The sequence below is a fragment of the Oncorhynchus masou genome, chromosome 8, assembly GCF_036934945.1.
Source record: "Oncorhynchus masou masou isolate Uvic2021 chromosome 8, UVic_Omas_1.1, whole genome shotgun sequence".
Taxonomy (NCBI): domain Eukaryota; kingdom Metazoa; phylum Chordata; class Actinopteri; order Salmoniformes; family Salmonidae; genus Oncorhynchus; species Oncorhynchus masou.
Window position 1 is genome coordinate 18447165 of NC_088219.1, and position 17269 is coordinate 18464433.

The 17269-nt window shown below is 41.6% G+C and overlaps 2 protein-coding genes across 2 annotated transcripts in view; one reads left to right on the top strand and one right to left on the bottom strand.

The window, feature by feature from the left end:
* On the top strand, positions 1-12867 carry LOC135544299 (peroxiredoxin-5, mitochondrial-like). Its single transcript, XM_064971798.1, has 6 exons — positions 1-153; positions 5102-5236; positions 5753-5884; positions 11665-11703; positions 12154-12218; positions 12328-12867. The coding sequence occupies exons 1-6, from the start codon at positions 61-63 to the stop codon at positions 12434-12436; spliced, it is 573 nt and encodes a 190-aa protein (XP_064827870.1). The 5' UTR covers positions 1-60; the 3' UTR covers positions 12437-12867.
* Positions 12697-17269, bottom strand: part of LOC135544300 (nuclear RNA export factor 1-like) — a 22576-nt gene continuing 18003 nt past the window's right edge. Inside the window, exons 15-21 of the mRNA XM_064971799.1 lie at positions 14762-14826; positions 14486-14601; positions 14358-14400; positions 14171-14243; positions 13875-14057; positions 13662-13722; positions 12697-13487 (exon numbers count right to left, since the gene is read on the bottom strand). Of these exons, the coding sequence (XP_064827871.1) occupies positions 13449-13487; positions 13662-13722; positions 13875-14057; positions 14171-14243; positions 14358-14400; positions 14486-14601; positions 14762-14826 (580 nt within the window). The 3' untranslated portion in view covers positions 12697-13448. The remainder of the gene's footprint in view (positions 13488-13661; positions 13723-13874; positions 14058-14170; positions 14244-14357; positions 14401-14485; positions 14602-14761; positions 14827-17269) is intronic.

The window sequence follows — 17269 nt, forward strand, 5'->3', positions numbered from 1 at the left end:
CACTGAACGTCGTCTGCTACCAATGAACGGCGTCAAAGGGGCTCGCCTCAACATAGGCCAATGATTTCCAGCTCAGCGATTCTCAAAGAGACCGGTTTTGTCCAGTGCATCAGACCACTACACACCACGATCATTGTCAACATGCCTATCAAGGTAAGAAATGCTGTCAACAAAAATGTTTAAATCTAGAAAATAATGATCCTTGTTGACCTTGACTGTAGACAATTTTGAGGTTTGTAAAACGTGTTATTATACTTATTCTCGAGTCCATGACTCATACAGCCGCCATTCTCGAGTCCATGATGCAACTAGGCATTTGTCCTGATTGGGGTAAAAACATGAATATGGTCGGCCGTTGCATTCAAGCGAAGTCTGCTTTTTATAGTCGGCAAGATTAGATAACCGGATTGGGAAGGTTTGTCCACTTCATTTGTAGGGAATCAGATCTGACGCATGAAGGGAGTATACATAAAGGATTTACAACATGAAATCCGTTTTCTATCAAATACATATTACTATACAGTTACCACCGCAGACCCCTATCCATAGATTTTCCTACATCCACTTATTTATTTATTATTTGTGGCTGTAGGTGGATAACCTCGGAAGAAATATCCTCATCTCGCGAATTGACATTATTTTTCGCTATCCATGAAGCAAAATGTAATGTATGCTCGCGAGATCAGGATGGGTTTTTGAAAAACCTGTATTGCACGAAACACCAGTATGCATAAAAGAAAAACAAACACTGAGTATACAAAACATTAGGAACGCCTGCGCTTTCCATTACATAGACTCGTGAATCCAGTAGAAAGCTATGATGCCTTATTGACGTCACCTGTTAAATCTACTTCAATCCGTGAAGATCCGTGGTTTCCAAACTTTTTATAGTCCCGTACCCCTTCAAACATTCAACCTCCAGTTGTGTAAACCCTCTAGCACCAGGGTCAGCGCACTCTCAAATGTGTTTTTTTTTGCCGTCATTGTAAGCCTGCCACACACACTATACATGATTTGATTAAACATAAGAATTACTTTTTGTAACAACCCGGCTCATGGGAAGTGACAAAGAGCTCTTATAGGACCAGGGAACAAATAATGATTAAAAGTGTTGCTCTTTATTTAAACATCTTACATTTTAAAACTGTATTCATTCATTGAAAATTGTGACTAACTCACCACAGGTTAATGAGAAGGGTGCATGTGCTTGAAAGGATGCACATAACTCTGCAATGTTGGGTTGTATTGGAGAGTCTCTGTCTTAAATCATTTTCCACACACAGTCTGTGCCTGTATTTAGTTTTCATGCTAGTGAGGGCCGTGAATCCACTCTCACATAGGTACGTGGTTACAAAGGGGATCAGTGTCTAACAGCGCGATTTGCAAAGGCAAGAAACTCTGAGCGTAGCCCTCTCTAGAAATCTGGCAGTGGCTTCTGATTTAAATTCAATTTTCACAGAACCGCTTGTTGCAATTTCGATGAGACTCTTTACGTCCGTCCCCTCTCCCCGCCCCGGGCGCGAACCAGGGATGCTCTGCACACATCAACAGTCACCCTCGAAGCATCGTTACCCATCGCTCCACAAAAGCCGCGGCCTTTGCAGAGCAAGGGGAACCACTACTTCAAGGTCTCAGAGCAAGTGATGTCACCGATTGAAACGCCACTAGCGCGCACCACCGCTAACTAGCTAGCCATTTCACATTGGCTACACCTGCATAATTGCACACCCAACTCCCACAGGTGCTTCGCTATTTGACATTGTCCGTAAGCTTGTTCATTTGCACACCAAAAATCATACAATGATGGAAAGACCGGTGTGTTGTCCTTATTAATGCAGACAGAGAAGAGCTCCAACGTCTTAATCATAGCCTCAATTTTGTCCTGCACATTGAATATAGTTGAGGAGAGTCCCTGTAATCCTAGATTCAGTTCATTGAGGTGAGGAAAAAACATCACCCAGATAGGCCAGTCGTGTGAGAAACTCGTCATCGTGCAAGCAGCCAGACAAGTGAAAATTATGGTGGGGAAAGAAAGCTTGTCTATCAATTTTTTAAAAAACGTGTCAATACTTTGTCCCTTGAAAACAAGTGCTCTTCTGTATGTTGTAAAAGCGTTACATGGTCACTGCCCATATCATTGCATATTGCAGAAGATACATGAGCATTCAGGGGCCTTGCTTTAACAAAGTAACAATTTTCACTGTAGTGTCCAAAACGTCTTTAAAGCTGTCAGGTATTCCCTTTGCAGCAAGAGTCTCTCAGTGGATGCTGCAGTGTACCCAAGTGACATTGGGAGAAACTGCTTGCACATGCATTACCACTCCACTATGTCTCCCTGTCATGGCTTTTGCACCATCAGAACAGATAACAACACATCTTTACCACCAAAGTCCATTTGATGTCACAAAGTTGTCCAGTACTTTAAAAATATCCTCTCATGCTGTCCTGGTTTGCAGAAGAGGATGTCTTCCTTAATTGACCCTCCCCATAAATATAACGGACATATACCAGGAGCTGTGCCAGGTCCGCCACATCTGTTGACTCCTCCAGCTGTAATGCATAACATTCACTGGCTTGTATGCGAAGCAGTAATTGTTTCAAAACATCTCCTGCCATGTCACTGATGCGTTGTGAAACAGTGTTGTTTGATGAAGCAATTGTCTGTATAGTTTTTTTGGGCCTTTTCCCCCAGCATTGTTCCAGCCATATCCACATCAGCAGGAAGAATGAAGTCCTCCGCAATAGTATGGGGCTTGACTGTCTTAGCCACTCGGTAGCTCACTATATAAGACGCTTCTACACCCTTCTTATTAATGGTATCTGTTGCCTTTATACATGTCTTACTACTAGTTATCTTAATTCTTGCAAAAAAAAACTCCAGTGGCTTATTTTTCAAATTGGCATGTTTTGTTTCTAAATGTCTGTGCAAGAGTGAAGGTTAATTCGAGTTGGGGGATAGTACTTTTGCACATAACACGCTGTGGAAAGGTACTACTCCCAATATAAGTGAGCCCCAAATCATTGTAGTTATCATATTTGCGCCTCTTCGATGGTCCAACATCCCTGTCTGTTCGGCGCTTTTCCGGGTAAGGGGGCAGTAGCTCTTCGGCTGCATCAGGTTCACAACTGTCAGTGTCCATGCTAGCTGGGCTAACAACAATTACTGACGCTAGCATTGGATGTGCTCGTGGAAGCAGAACAACTTGTGTCGCGGACAGGTGCAGGTGTAGGTACTGCTGGTAGTAGCAGTACTACCAGTAGAGCTGGTATGTGTCTCTATGGACGCGGGCCTTACTTTTTTTAGTCATTTTATCCATTTTCGAGCAAACTGAATGAGCGGCAGCTATGTTTGGCTACATACGGACCGTTAGTGGAATTCCTGCGAGAGAGTAACGGTTAATTATTTGACTAGGCTACCTGTATTTGACATTGTGTTGTTATTTCGCTGAACACTAGATGGTTTAATTTGATTTTTGCCAATGAAACGAGGCTACTTAGGCGAGAAAAAAACCTCACCCAAATGTATAGCCCCGTTGGAAAATATAAATGGACTGTTTGAAAATGTGAGGAAAAAATAAATAAAATATAAATCACATTTTTATTTGGCATACCCCCGACGGCATTGCGGGATACGCTTAACCCAGTTTGGGAATACCTGGTGTAGATGAAGGGGAGGAGACTGGTTAAAGAAGGATTTTTGAGCCTTGAGACAGTTGAATGGGCAAGACAAAATATTTAAGTGCCTTTGAACGGTAGTAGGTGCCATGCTCACCGGTTTGAGTTTGTCAAGAACTGCAATGCTGCAGGGTTTTTCACGCTCAACGGTTTCCCATGTGTATCAACAATGGTCCACCACCCAAAGGACATCCAGCCAACTTGATACAACTATGGGAAGCATTGGAGTCATTGGAGACATGGGCCAGCATGCCTGTGGAACGCCCCTGACGAATTGAGGCTGCCCTGAGGGCAAAAGGGGGTGCAACTCAATATTAGGAAGGTGTTCCTAACATTTTGTACATTCATTGTATAAGCTATATGCTAGGGTTATAACAAATTAGAGATTATACAAAGACCTTAAAAGACACACATTGACTGCTTTTACAGCTTTCCTATTTCTAGAATGATCCTAATGTACTGCTCAAACTCCTTATTGAAATAAAGTTAGTGTTTTTACATTTTTTATTAGTGAATTGACATTTATGAACATGAGGTTTTTCCATTGGCCCCATTAATTTGCGGTAAAAAAATCTTTATCCTTATTGTAGTTAAGGAAACCAAGCCACACTTTTTCTCCCATAATAAACAAAAGTCATCAAGAATATTATCATTATCTACAAATATCTTGCCATAATCTCTTTACATGTAGACCATGCCAAAATAAATGCACAACCGTTCATTGATGCTCAACACAAAAAGTACAGTTCATGTTAATTGTTTTGTGTTTCTTCATGTAATGATTCACTGGGTAATAGTTATGGATAATTCTGAAAAAGACCTCTACTTTAACACACAGGTATTTGTGTGGTAATAATCAAACATTTTTCCAACTGATATTATTGACAAATGTATTCCAGTAGTTATGAGAATGAATAGATAAAATCCCTTTGAAATAAAGCACACAATCGGAGAAACGCATGTTTCCTACTGGAGCGTGAACTGGACTAAGCGAGTATATCTCAAGAAGGTGAGGTCTGGTTACACCTCTGCGATCAAGATTGTTTGTACGAGGCTAGTCGGTAGATGCACCAACACTGCGCATGGCTAAACATACTGCTGACAGTGAGTGCCCCAGAAAGGACTCTGCTCTAACATTAAGCAAAGTCTTCATGCTCCAGTAGTAACTTCAAGGCTGTTGTGGTGGCAGACTGTCCCTAACCACTGCCTGGGTCCAATACATTCTTCACCAAATTCTGCTGTACATGAGTACGGAATTAGTCAAGTGCATAGTTATGTACCTCTAACTAAATAGGGGTTGCGATTTATGTTCAACAAAACCATGGTTTACTTTCAAATGATTTTCAGCTTTCATGTGATTCCATAGCATTTGATTGACCTTCAACAGTGTTTGATTGAACTATTGTCTCCCCTTTACACACACTAGGTTGGGGATAAGCTTCCTGCGGTGGAGGTTCAGGAGAATGAGCCAGGCAATAAGGTGTCTATGGACCAACTCTTCAAGGGGAAGAAGGGAGTTCTCTTTGCTGTGCCAGGGGCCTTCACTCCTGGGTGTTCCAAGGTAATGTCCCTTTGGAGCAGGGGGGGGGGGGTTTGCTCTAGTACTATTCAAATAATCAAAGCTTGATGATGAGTTGGTTAATTGAATCAGCTGTGTAGTGGGCCTCAGGACAGAGTTTGTGAAACCATGATTTTGAATGGGATTTTGTCCCAACTAGGCACCACACTGAGCTAATTAATCAGGTCAGTGATTGCCTAAATTCAACACACCTGGCACTCCAGGACCTACCCCTGATTTAGATCATCCTAGTTTCAATGAATGGACCTGGATGTGCGTTTCTCTTCATCACACTTTTTTTCACCATGGCTGCGTTTAGACAGGCAGCCCAATTATTTTTTTCATGAATTGGTCTTTTGACCAATCAAATCGGCACTTGATGTGTAAAGATCTGATGTGATTTGGTCAAAAGATCAGAATTGGACTGCCTGTCTAAACGCAGCCCATGTACGTCCCTTATGCACCATCTGAAATCACTGTTTCACATCCCGCATCCTTTCTTGCTCCTGTATCCCTCAGACTCACCTTCCAGGCTTTGTGGCGCAGGCAGCAGAGCTGAAGAGCAAGGGTGTACAGGAGGTCGCCTGCGTCTCCGTTAACGACGCATTCGTTATGGCTGCCTGGGGAAAGGAACATGGAGCAGAAGGCAAGGTGCAGAATGCTGTTTGAAAATGACAAGCTGATACCTTGGCCTTCAGCCTTCTGAATAGTAATTGAAATGTAGTCTACAGTGTATTCCTCAGGCTATGGCTGAAAAACTCTGTTCTGTTATGATGATTTCCAGCATTTTACTTGGTACAGGAAAACATTTTCATCTGGTTGCAGGTATCTGTCCTGAGAAATCAATATGAAGTTGCTACATACATTTTTAGACTTTTAAATGAATGAAATCCATTGATTCTTGAACAATATAATTTACAAATGCCTCATGAGCTTAGGCTACGACAGTTGAACTATCAGAACCCCAAATGTAAGCATGTTTTTTGTAAACAAACACTGTATAGGTGGGAAACTTTAACTATAATTTTGATCTCATAGACGGTCAGGCCTTGCATCCATAGCTTTATCTATGAGATTGAGTGGTTACATTTCCCAAGCCCAATTCCTCAAAACAGTGGCTACTGGTGTCTGCTTTGTTGTTTGAACTGCAGATTGCAGCGTTGTCATTGGACAGATCTTATCTCCCAAACAGAAACATGTACTACATCAAGACCATAACTCGTTGATTTATATTGAGAGATACTTCAGACAGTGTGGTTCTTCAGTCTAGACCGGTCTGACCCAATGATTTATATATCTCTATATCATTGGTCGGACCCAGGGCTGTTGCTGTGTTCAAATTCCACTTGACCGTTTAGTCACGGTAATTAGGCTTCTCCAAGCTCTGATACTGCTGATGGTCATTAGTAGCCTACCAAACTTTCTAACTGCCTGGTACTCCGCACTCTAATGTCCCTCTAATTACTCTGACATCAATGCAAATGTGATTGAAAATCTAATCAAAGACTTCATGGGAGCCCATGAGCTCATGTTGTCAACATTTTTTTAGGCTATGCAATTGCGCATGAAAACAGTGATGGCCTCTATTAAAAAGAGGATCCCATTAGCTTTCTATAGGTTAGGCCTACTATATTTATTTCTCAACTTTCCTAATATTAAGAACATTGCTTCTCTTTACAACAGGAGTATAGCCTACCTGGCTGGCATGAAAACGAACCAAGGGAAAAGTGTCCTCCATTCTCTATTTAAGTGCATAGATGACATGTATTTTTTCCTGCTGCCCCTGTTCCGAGACGGGTACATGGTAATGGTCCATTCTAAATCAAAACAAATTTCACACATATTACATAGTATATGTGAAGATAAAATTAAATCAAGAATCGTCTGATGGTTGACTCTATTAGCCTATGACTTGTGAATGATGCCCAGCATAAGGCATGAGACGATGCCTTTCTTTGCGACTTTTTCTAATTATAGTCGCACACCACATGTAGCCTAGCCCACGGGCCTATATGTTTTGATAAGGTATATATCACTATAGTGGCCAAATAACTTTTTTAAATGAATCACATTAATCTGCTTTATAAGGGGTGTAGAGCCTAACTGTCATACATAAGCAGCGCTTGAGTTTCAAGTTTGGGGAAGATAATTTTCACAAAAATGCACCGTTTATAATAAAAGCATTACATGTATAATCTCATTTGCGGTTACTTTTGATAATGGTGTTTTCCCGCTAATAGAACAGTCGTGCTTATAACCAACTACCATGTGCACAATTCTGCGCTTACAATGTGAAGAAATAGCCTAATGGTTTATCAACATTTAAAGCTAAATGTTAAAAAACATGTTTTGATGCTAGTGGTTGTATTAATTGGGGATCTATTGCATCCCACAACCATCCCAGACTGTTTGGAATATTTATTTTTTGCACAGAATAGGTCAACTTTGTACTATGGGGGATAGTAGATTGACATAGTATAGTGCTTTTGCTGTTCGTTAGGCCTACTCATCTTGTTGGCTGACGAAAAGTAAATGTGGACAGATCTTCAAAGTGCACCTCAGAATTGGATAGGACCCTCGCAGTTGCGTCTGGACTGTCTGTCTTCACTTGTATCCAGTGAGAAAAGACCCGATCACGTGATGGAGAGCCATGCGAGTGAATGGTGCTTCAGAGCTCGCAGCACTCTGGGAGAAGGGCACAACGTCCACTGGCCGCAAAAGGCATTTTTTTAGGGCACATTATAGCCCTAAAAAAATGCAGCCGTGAAATTCGAGGCATAATCAAGTGCTTGTCAAATTGTGAATGAGATGGTGTGTACAGCCTGTGCAAAAAAAACAAAGCAGAGCTCATGCTTTTTAAGCGACTTTTATCAAATCATCATTAGTCGCATCATGCAGCCTTACAATGCATCAAAAATCAAAACATATAGCCCAACCTTTCAAGAAATGAAGTTAAACTCTAAATACAGAATAGCTGTATGTGCGCACTTCCTCAAATCGTTTGGAGAAAATGTACTTTCTATTTTATTCAGCTTTGTTCAATTGTATTCTTCATACCATAACACGAACTAGTGTAGCCCACAGCCATTTGGCATAGCCAGTTCAGGATATAACATAAGGAAAACTCCGTATGCTATTCGGTTCTTCTGAAATGGACTAACGTTTCTATCATGCTTATTGAGGTCTGTCTAAAATAAAGAATTTGAAGGTGTAGGCTATATTACATGGATTTATTAGACTTTTTAAAATGTAGATGTTCCAAAGGTCTGCTTCAGTGGCTAGTAAGCTGTGTGGTAGCCAGGAGATGTTGATTAGTGTGAGACCGACAGTTATTTGCCTGACAATCACAGGCTGACAATTTCGTGACTTCCACAGCCCGAGTCTGACCTGACATATGGTTGTGGCTTTGAGTGTTATCCCCGTCACTTACAGGACCTGTTCTTGAACATGTTGCATCTTAAGAGTGTTTTGCCGGGATTCATCCAGTTGCGCTTCTAGACAATGCGTCTTTTAATGGCAGGTTTATCACATTCACGGCGATCGCATTCAAGGTAAACGCTGCAGATTTCAGCTCAAATGGAAATGACCTTTAAATGTCAAGCTTGCGGTTTCGGATTGAATGTATTCGCGGCCGTTAACTGTCCAGGAGTACCGAGGTAAAAGACAGTTTCAGGTTGGATATTCGACAGATATTCGCCTGTAGTTTTCCTTACGTTCACCAACAGCAGTTAGGGACCGTCAACATAGTGACAAATCAGCATTTTCTCATTTCAATAGCTCTTTAACCATTAGACCTAAAACTTTCAAAACTGGTTGTAGCTAACCCGATGGCATAGACACACATTGCACACTTTTTGTTGTCGATTTTACATATCACACCATTTTTAAATTATATATTTACATATTTGAATTTCAATAGCTCCTTGGTCATATGACCTGACTTAAAACACGTTTCAGAATGTCGACTGAAAACCCTTCTATATTGCACACCCTTTAGTTTGTCCATTTTCATCTCAAGATTTTACATGAATTTTTACACATTTACAATTTCAATAGCTCCTTGGTCATGTGACCTATTGACTTCAAACAAGGTGCAGAATGTCCATTCAGTGGGCCTACCCACTGCACATCCTTTAGTTTGTCAATTTTCATCTCACAAGAAAGTCATATCACAAAGATCACAGATGACCGTGCCCACCATATCTATGACAATGGAGAATGAATTGTAAGCACCAAAGTGTGTTTGTCAAAATAATATCTGAAAATGTCAGTTGAACATAATACTTCTATTTGCAATAGATGCAGTTGAGGAATATTCCATGTACCAACACTACATGTAGAACGGACATAAGACATTCCCACATACAGTACACACATGCAAAGAGGTGTTTTTCAGCTATCATTTTACCACTCAGAATCCAGAATGGATACGACAATGGGGCCAGCACAGGACGTAATACACCCTTACAACAATCTACTTTTTGATCTTGACTTATCTGGTAAACTGCTACTGTGTGTCAAGAAAAGAGGCCAAATTAGGGGTTAGTGTACTCCAGATAAAAAAGGTCTGGTTTAGATTAAAAATTATTGCCCTGTGTCCCCATTCATAGGGGCATGAGAGACTAGTCCGTGGTAGAATTGAGTTGGTACTTTATTGGCCCAAAAATCCACAGACCCACAAGGTTGAGGTTACTCATGGACAGTAATTTTTTATTTTTTTGCATCAATGCATTGTCTTCTAACTGTCCAAGAATAGGATCCAAAGTGTTATGAAATATTTGTTCCCATAAATACAAAGGAGGATGTCTCTCCTCATACCTCTGTCACTTTAGTCAGACTGCCAGACTGTGCACCACAGAGCCAAAAAAGGAGAGAATGCATACAGGTCAAGAGTGCCAATAGAAAGTCAAGGGGTGTGTCTGTGCCTTTTTTGATTACTCCCTCTTTACAGAGAACCCCTGTGGTTCAAGTCAAGAGCTACCCTTCCCCTTTCAGTCTGCTCTGCGCATGTCTGAAAGTGACAGAGCCAGTAGCCAAGAGTTTTTCACAGTATGTCATAAATTCTTAAGTGTATGTAAATTGCTAATATGTATTAGATCCAGTACAATGGAATAACTAAGACCTGAATTTGAATTCAGCATGTTCCGATTCCTTCTCTTTCTGTCCAGCAGGGTCAACCAAAAACACTTGTCCTGATGGTTCTTGCAGATACTGAGGAAGCAATATTGAAATGTATTGATCCCTTAAATGATTTCACTATTAAATGACCCATATCACAGCATACCTCTTCACAAAAACATACCTAAATCGATTTTGGAAAAAGGATTTTTACAAAGACGTAGGAATTAATTTTCCAGTTAGAAATAGGCCGTGCATAAAACTATTTATCAGAAAAACGAACCTTTCAAATGCACTATTGCATTTTGTAAGTTGTCTGCAGGTGGCTTGTTGTGAATGCACTCATATCAAGTCATTATCAGGTTATGTAAACTGTGTTCTAATACTCAACGTAGGATTTGTCTTAATGTAAAGTATATGAAAGTGATGCTATGAAAAGGATTTTCACATTATCAAGTTGACTCTGACTGACAAATCACTGCGATTAAAAAAAAAGAGCACATGAAACATTGTTTTTCATGAGGCCTACAAGCACCTCTGTTCGAACACCTCTCCTGTCCTTGATCCATACCACATACAGCCATTTGCGGATCTTTTCAGTGTCCAGGTGAAAGATAGTTATTGCGAGGCTGGAAAATGTAACATCTAAAAAATAAAAAATGAACACCCGTGCAAAATGAAGGCCTGCAAGCTTACTCTAAAATGTAGAAAATTCATGTGAGATGAAAATGGACAAACTAAAGGGTGGGGATTGTGTATGCAATGTGTATACATTCTGAACCTTGTTTGAAGTCACTAGGTTACATGTCCAAGGAGCTATTGAAATAATCATGTAAAATCTTGAGATAAATGGACAAACTAAAGGGTGTGCAATATAGAAGGGTAGTCGGTGGGCATTGAACCTTGTTTGAAGTCAGCAGGTCACATGACCAAGGAGCAATTGAAATTCGAATGTAAAAAAAAAAAAAAATTGTACTTTGTTTACACTCCATAACTAATTCAACTAGGAATACAAAATGCTGCTCATATTTCCACATGTTTATTAGCTTTGGAAAGTGAATTAATGTCCAAATCGTGAAAATAAGACCTATGCAATTTTTCCAACATGACACTTATTTGGAGTCTGTGGCTCAAGTGGTTTGAAAGCGCAAATATCCGTCGAATATCCAACTTGAAACGGTCTTTACCTCGGTTGCAGGAGTTTCATACACACAAGATTTATTAAAGTAATACCTTTTTAGTTTAATCAAATGTGTGCAACAGCGTACAGATTTTATACTTGCATGTTAATGTCTATTGCATGTGTTTTGCAGGTGCGAATGCTAGCTGATTCTACTGGAGAATTCACAAAGGTCGGATATGTCTTCAAAGCTTTGATTTTTATTTAAAGGCCCAGTGCAGTCAAACATGATATGTCTGTGTTTTATATTTCCACACAGAGGTTGGAATAACTATGAAATTCTGAAAATTAGAATGCTCTTTTAGTTGCATTTCTCCCAGTAATGATTCGCAGGGTAAACAACTGCCTGAAACTTCAGCTTGTTTTGGTGGGATGGAATTTTGCCCTGATGGGTGACCACCAATTTACAGCCTGGTGAACAGACCAATAATGGCTAGTTTTCCCCTTCCCACTCATACCACTGAGTCCTAGCAAAATTCTTGCTTGAGAAATTGCTTTGAATTGACTATAAAATCACAGTAAGGTACTTAATAGTTACCCAGAAATGATTTGCTGAAAACTGCTGCATTGGATCTTTAAGAGTTCTCGTGTGAATGTGACACCAATTTTATTTTCTTTACAGGCAGTGGACCTATTGCTAGACAACGATCAGATTGTGGCTGCGCTTGGAAACAAGCGCTCCCAGAGGTGAGGTCTTCTCTTAGTGTTGCTGCAACACACTAGAGTGGGTAACTCACTTCTCTCAACATTTGGATTTTACTTTGCAAAAAGCATTGTCACATGTCTTCTCTCTCAGGTACGCTATGGTGGTGGAGGATGGAGTTGTGAAGAAGATCAACGTGGAGCCTGACGGCACCGGCCTCAGCTGCAGCCTGGCTTCCAACATGCTCTCTGAGCTGGTGTAGGCCTGTTGGGACCAGAGCACTTCAACCACAGAAGTCTAACTTCTATTTACTACTCACTATCATTCTAGTTTACCTGATCCTTCTTTTCACGTCTGTGCAACCATGATCTTAGGCAGAGGCAGGAAATAGATGTGGTTTTAATGTACAGCCATTGTATGCTTCGTAAACTGGAGTACAAAACCGATTTTTTTTTTTTTAAATATAAAAAAAATAGATGTGCTCAAGACTGCAAAGAGGTGTGCTGGTTTTTTCCACCGGGCTTTATGGATGATGGTAGGGCAGTCCTACTTGACGTCATTACTGGCTGCTCAGAGAGATTGTCTAAAAATTATCCCAGAGGCAAGAGAGAAGCCGAATTTAAACGCACAATTAAATCCTTTCTGTATACTTTCAAATCTGTTACCTAATAAAATTTCCTGCAAGAGCAATAACCTTGTCTGAATCGCTTACATTATTTGATTCTGATATGCTGTTAAGTAAAAGGCATGGCAGTTCTTTTGAATCCTTGTAAGTTCATAATGTTTGCAATCAACGTAACGCAAAACTACTTCCATTCAAAACATTAGGAACACTGGCTCTTCTTCTGAGGTTGATCATAGCTTTCACTTGTTAAATCCACTTCAGTGTAGACAAGTTCAAACATTTGTAAGCCTTGACAGCTGTGTGTGCCATTCTGAGTAAATGGGCAGGACAAAAGCGCCTTTGAACAGGGTATGGTAGTAGGTGCAACAATACTGGGTTTTTCACACTCCGTTTCCCACCACCCAAAGGAAATCCAGCCAACATGGGCTAGCATAGTCCATGCTGTTCTGAGAGCAAAATGGGGGCTGCCACTCAATATTAGGAAGATGTTCGGTGTGATGAAATAACAAGCCTATTTGAACACGTTAAATCATGTTTAATTATACAAATAATGAAGTATGTGATCTTGTAATCCAGGAGGATAACTGCATAAGAATCAACAGAAATAAGACCAATGACAATAATTAAAAAGCTTCACAGCCATTCCTGTTCACTTTATGAAAGCGACATCTGGGATCTTTCCATGAGCCTGAGGAGAAACAGTAGAAGTTGTTTTTACCATTTGAAGCCTAAAAGGGTGCATAACATTCAAGGTAAAACGACATTCTGTCAACTAAAGCAACACACATTTCTCCCTTAGATACTTTACTAGGATGAAGATTTGAATCTAGGAATGTTTAGAGTAAAATAAGGAGTTATTTACCTTGAGGTCTGTGAAGACCTGCCCTGCCCGGTTGAAATCCCACTCATTGTCCTGTAGGCACCTGATATACATTGATAAAGTAGGTTAGAACCAATATGAATGCAACATTACACCCACAAAACCCTGTACATTAAAAAACAAAGCAACGCGACAATGTTTGTCACTACCTAAGCCCACTTAAAATCGAATGCAAAGTAAGTGTTTCCCACTTACTTCTGGGACCATTCAAGATTCATGCCAGACTTCAGTGAGAAGGCAGAGAGCATCTCTTGCTGGGGGGCTGAGAGGGTGGGGACAGGACTGCTGGATGGGGTGGGGGCAGGTGCCACAAAGGCCCGGCGGATCTCCTCAGTCGTAGCATTGCGCACAAACAGCTCGTCATTCACTATGCAAAGACTTGAAACGAGAGGAATACACGAGGAAATGTTTTCCCCATTAGTATCAACATTTTTATTGAGATCAAGACAAAATACATATCTGGCTGAGTTTTGGCGAGCTGTAGGGCCTACCTTGTCCCTCCAGCTGGCACTGTGACAAACACCCGACAGAAAGCTCTCACAGAGTCGCGGGATTTACCTTCAACTGGCGTGACAGAAGGAGAATGCAACATACATGCTTCATGACTTTTTGGAGAATGAAAATGTGGGAAACAAAACTACATACGTTAACCAAGTTAGAAAAGTTGAACAAACATACCTTCCTTGAACACTCCAGTGACCGTGAACGACAGTAATGTGTTCTACAGGAGTAGGAGAGGGACAGGAGATCAAGGATGGTCATGGGCTTTGAATGTGAATTGATGGTTCTAAAAGTATTCCACTCACGGTGAAGGTGTTGACGTCCACAATTAGAGATGCAGTGTCATGCTGCGTTTTGGGCAGTTCGCTCAGGAAAGCCACCACATTCAGACGAGTGTGCTTCAGTAAGCGGAATCGTGTGGCTGAAAGAGCAAAGGTTTTCAAATAATTTACTTTGTGCATATGAGCAAACACAATCATGGTGACTCACTACCAACAGGTTTACTACATTTGCAAGAGATGACATCATGACAACCATCACTTCTGAAAACTGAAGTAGCGATTCAGAAGCACGAGACTCACTTGGATCCTTGAGCTTTTTCAGGTTGCGACTGTCTTTATGGTAATCTCCAAGACTGCACCTAGACACAAAGGGAGACAGAGACCAACTGACTACCTTAGAAACAGGTGACAAATCGGTGATACTGAGTGACTCAAATCAAATGTTATTTGTCACATGCGCCGAATACAACAGGTGTAGACCTTAGTGAAATGCTTACTTACCTTAACCAACAATGCAGTTAACACTTATTTAATAGTATTTACAAAAATAAACCAAAATAAATAAATAGAAGAAAAATAAATAATTAAGGAGCAACATTAAAACAGTAACGTGGCGAAATACAGGGCCTACCGGTACAGTCAATGTGCGGAGGGCACCGGTTTGTGAAGGTAATATGTACATGTAGGTAGAGGTCAAGTGACTGCATGGATAATAAACAGAGTAGCAGCAGCGTAAAAATGGGGGTGGGGTTGGGACAAAGCAAAATGCCTGGGTAGTCATTTGACTTGCTGTTCAGGAGTCTTATGGCTTGGGGGTAGAAGCTGTTAAGAAGCCTTTTGGAACAAGAATTGGTACCGCTTGCCGTGCGGTAGCAGAGAGAACCGTCTGACTAGGGAGGCTGGAGTCTTTGGCCATTTTTTGGGGCCTTCCTCTGACACCACCTGGTATAGAGGTCCTGGATGGCAGCAAGCTTGGCCCCAGTGATGTATTGGGCCGTACACACTACCCTCTGTAGTGCCTTGCAGTCAGAGGCCGAGCAGTTGCCATACCAGGCAGTCATGCAACCAGTCAGGATGCTCTCGATGGTGCAGCTGTAGAACTTTTTGAGAATCTGAGGACCCATGCCAAATCTTTTCAGTCTCCTGAAGGGGAATAGGCGTTGTCGTGCCCTCTTTACGACTGTCTTGGTGTGTTTGGACCATGATGATAGTTTGTTGGTGATGTGGACACAGAGGAACTTGAAGCTCTCAATCTGCTGAACTGCAGCCCCGTCGATGAGAATGGAGACCTGCGCAGTCCTCCTTTTTCTGTAGTTCACAATCATCCCCTTTGTCTTGATCCCGGTGAAGGAGTTTGTTATCCTGGCACTGACCACCCTATAGGCTGTTTCATCGTTGTCAGTGATCAGGCCTACCTTGTGTCGTCAGCAAACTTAATGGTGTTGGAGTCGTGCTTGGCCATACAGTCATGGGTGAACAGGGAGTACAGAAGGGGACTGAGCACACACCCCTGAGGGGCCCCTGTGTTGAGGATCAGCGTGGCAGATGTGTTGTTACCTACCCTTACCACCTGGGCGCAGCCCATCAGGAAGTCCAGGATCCAGTTGCAGAGGGAGTTGTTTAGTCCCATGGTTCTTAGCTAATTGATGAGCTTTGAGGGCACTATGGTGTTGAACCCTGAGCTGCAGTCAATGAGCATTCTCACATAGGTGTTCCTTTTGTTCAGGTGAGAAAGGGCAGTGTGAAGTGCAAGCAAGATGGCATAATCTGTGGATCTGTTGGGGTGGTATACAAATTGGGGTGGGTCTAGGGTTTCTGGGATAATGATGTTTATGTGAGCCATGACCAGCAATTCCAAGCACTTCATGGCTACAGACGTGAATGCTACGGGTCGGTAGTCATTTAAGCAGGTTACCTTGGTGTTCTTGGGCACAGGGACAATGGTGGTCTTCTTGAAACATGTTGGTATTACAGACTCAGTCAGGGACAGGTTGAAAATGTCAGTGAAGACACTTGCCAGTTGGTCAGCGCCTGCTCTGAGTACACGTCCTGGTAATCCGTCTGGCCCTGCGGCCTCGTGAATGTTTAAAGGTCTTACTCACATCGGCTACGGAGAGCGTGATCACACAGTCGTCCTGAACAGCTAATGCTCTCATGCATGCTTCAGTGTTGCTTGCATCAAAGTTATTTAGCTCATCTGGTGGGCTCGTGTCATTGGGCAGCTCATGGCTGTGCTTCCCTTGGTAGTCCGTAATAGTTTGCAAGCCATGCCACATCCAACAAGCATCGGAGCCAGTGTAGTACTATTCAATCTTAGTTCTATATTGATGCTTTGCCCGTTTGATGGTTTGTCGGAGGGCATTGTGGGATTTCTTGTTAGACTCCCACTCCTTGAAAGTGGCAGCTTTACCCTTTAGTTCAGTGCGGATGTTGCCTGTAATCCATGGCTTCTGGTTGGGGTATGTACGTACGGTCCCTGTGGGGACGATGTCATCAATGCACTTATTGATGAAGTCCGTGACTGATGTGGTGTACCGTCTCTGGATGAGCATTTTCTTGTTTGCGTATGGCCTTATACAGCTCGTTGAGTGTCATCTTAATGCCAGCATCGGTTTATGGTGGTAAATAGACAGCGACGAAAAATATAGATGGAAACTCTCTCGGTAAATAGTGTGGTTTATAGCTTATCATGAGATACTCTACATCAGGCGTGCAAAACCTTGAAATTTTCTTAAAATTAGATTTTGTGCACCAGCTGTTATTTATAAATAGACACAGACCGCCACACCTGGTCTTAACTGAGGCAGC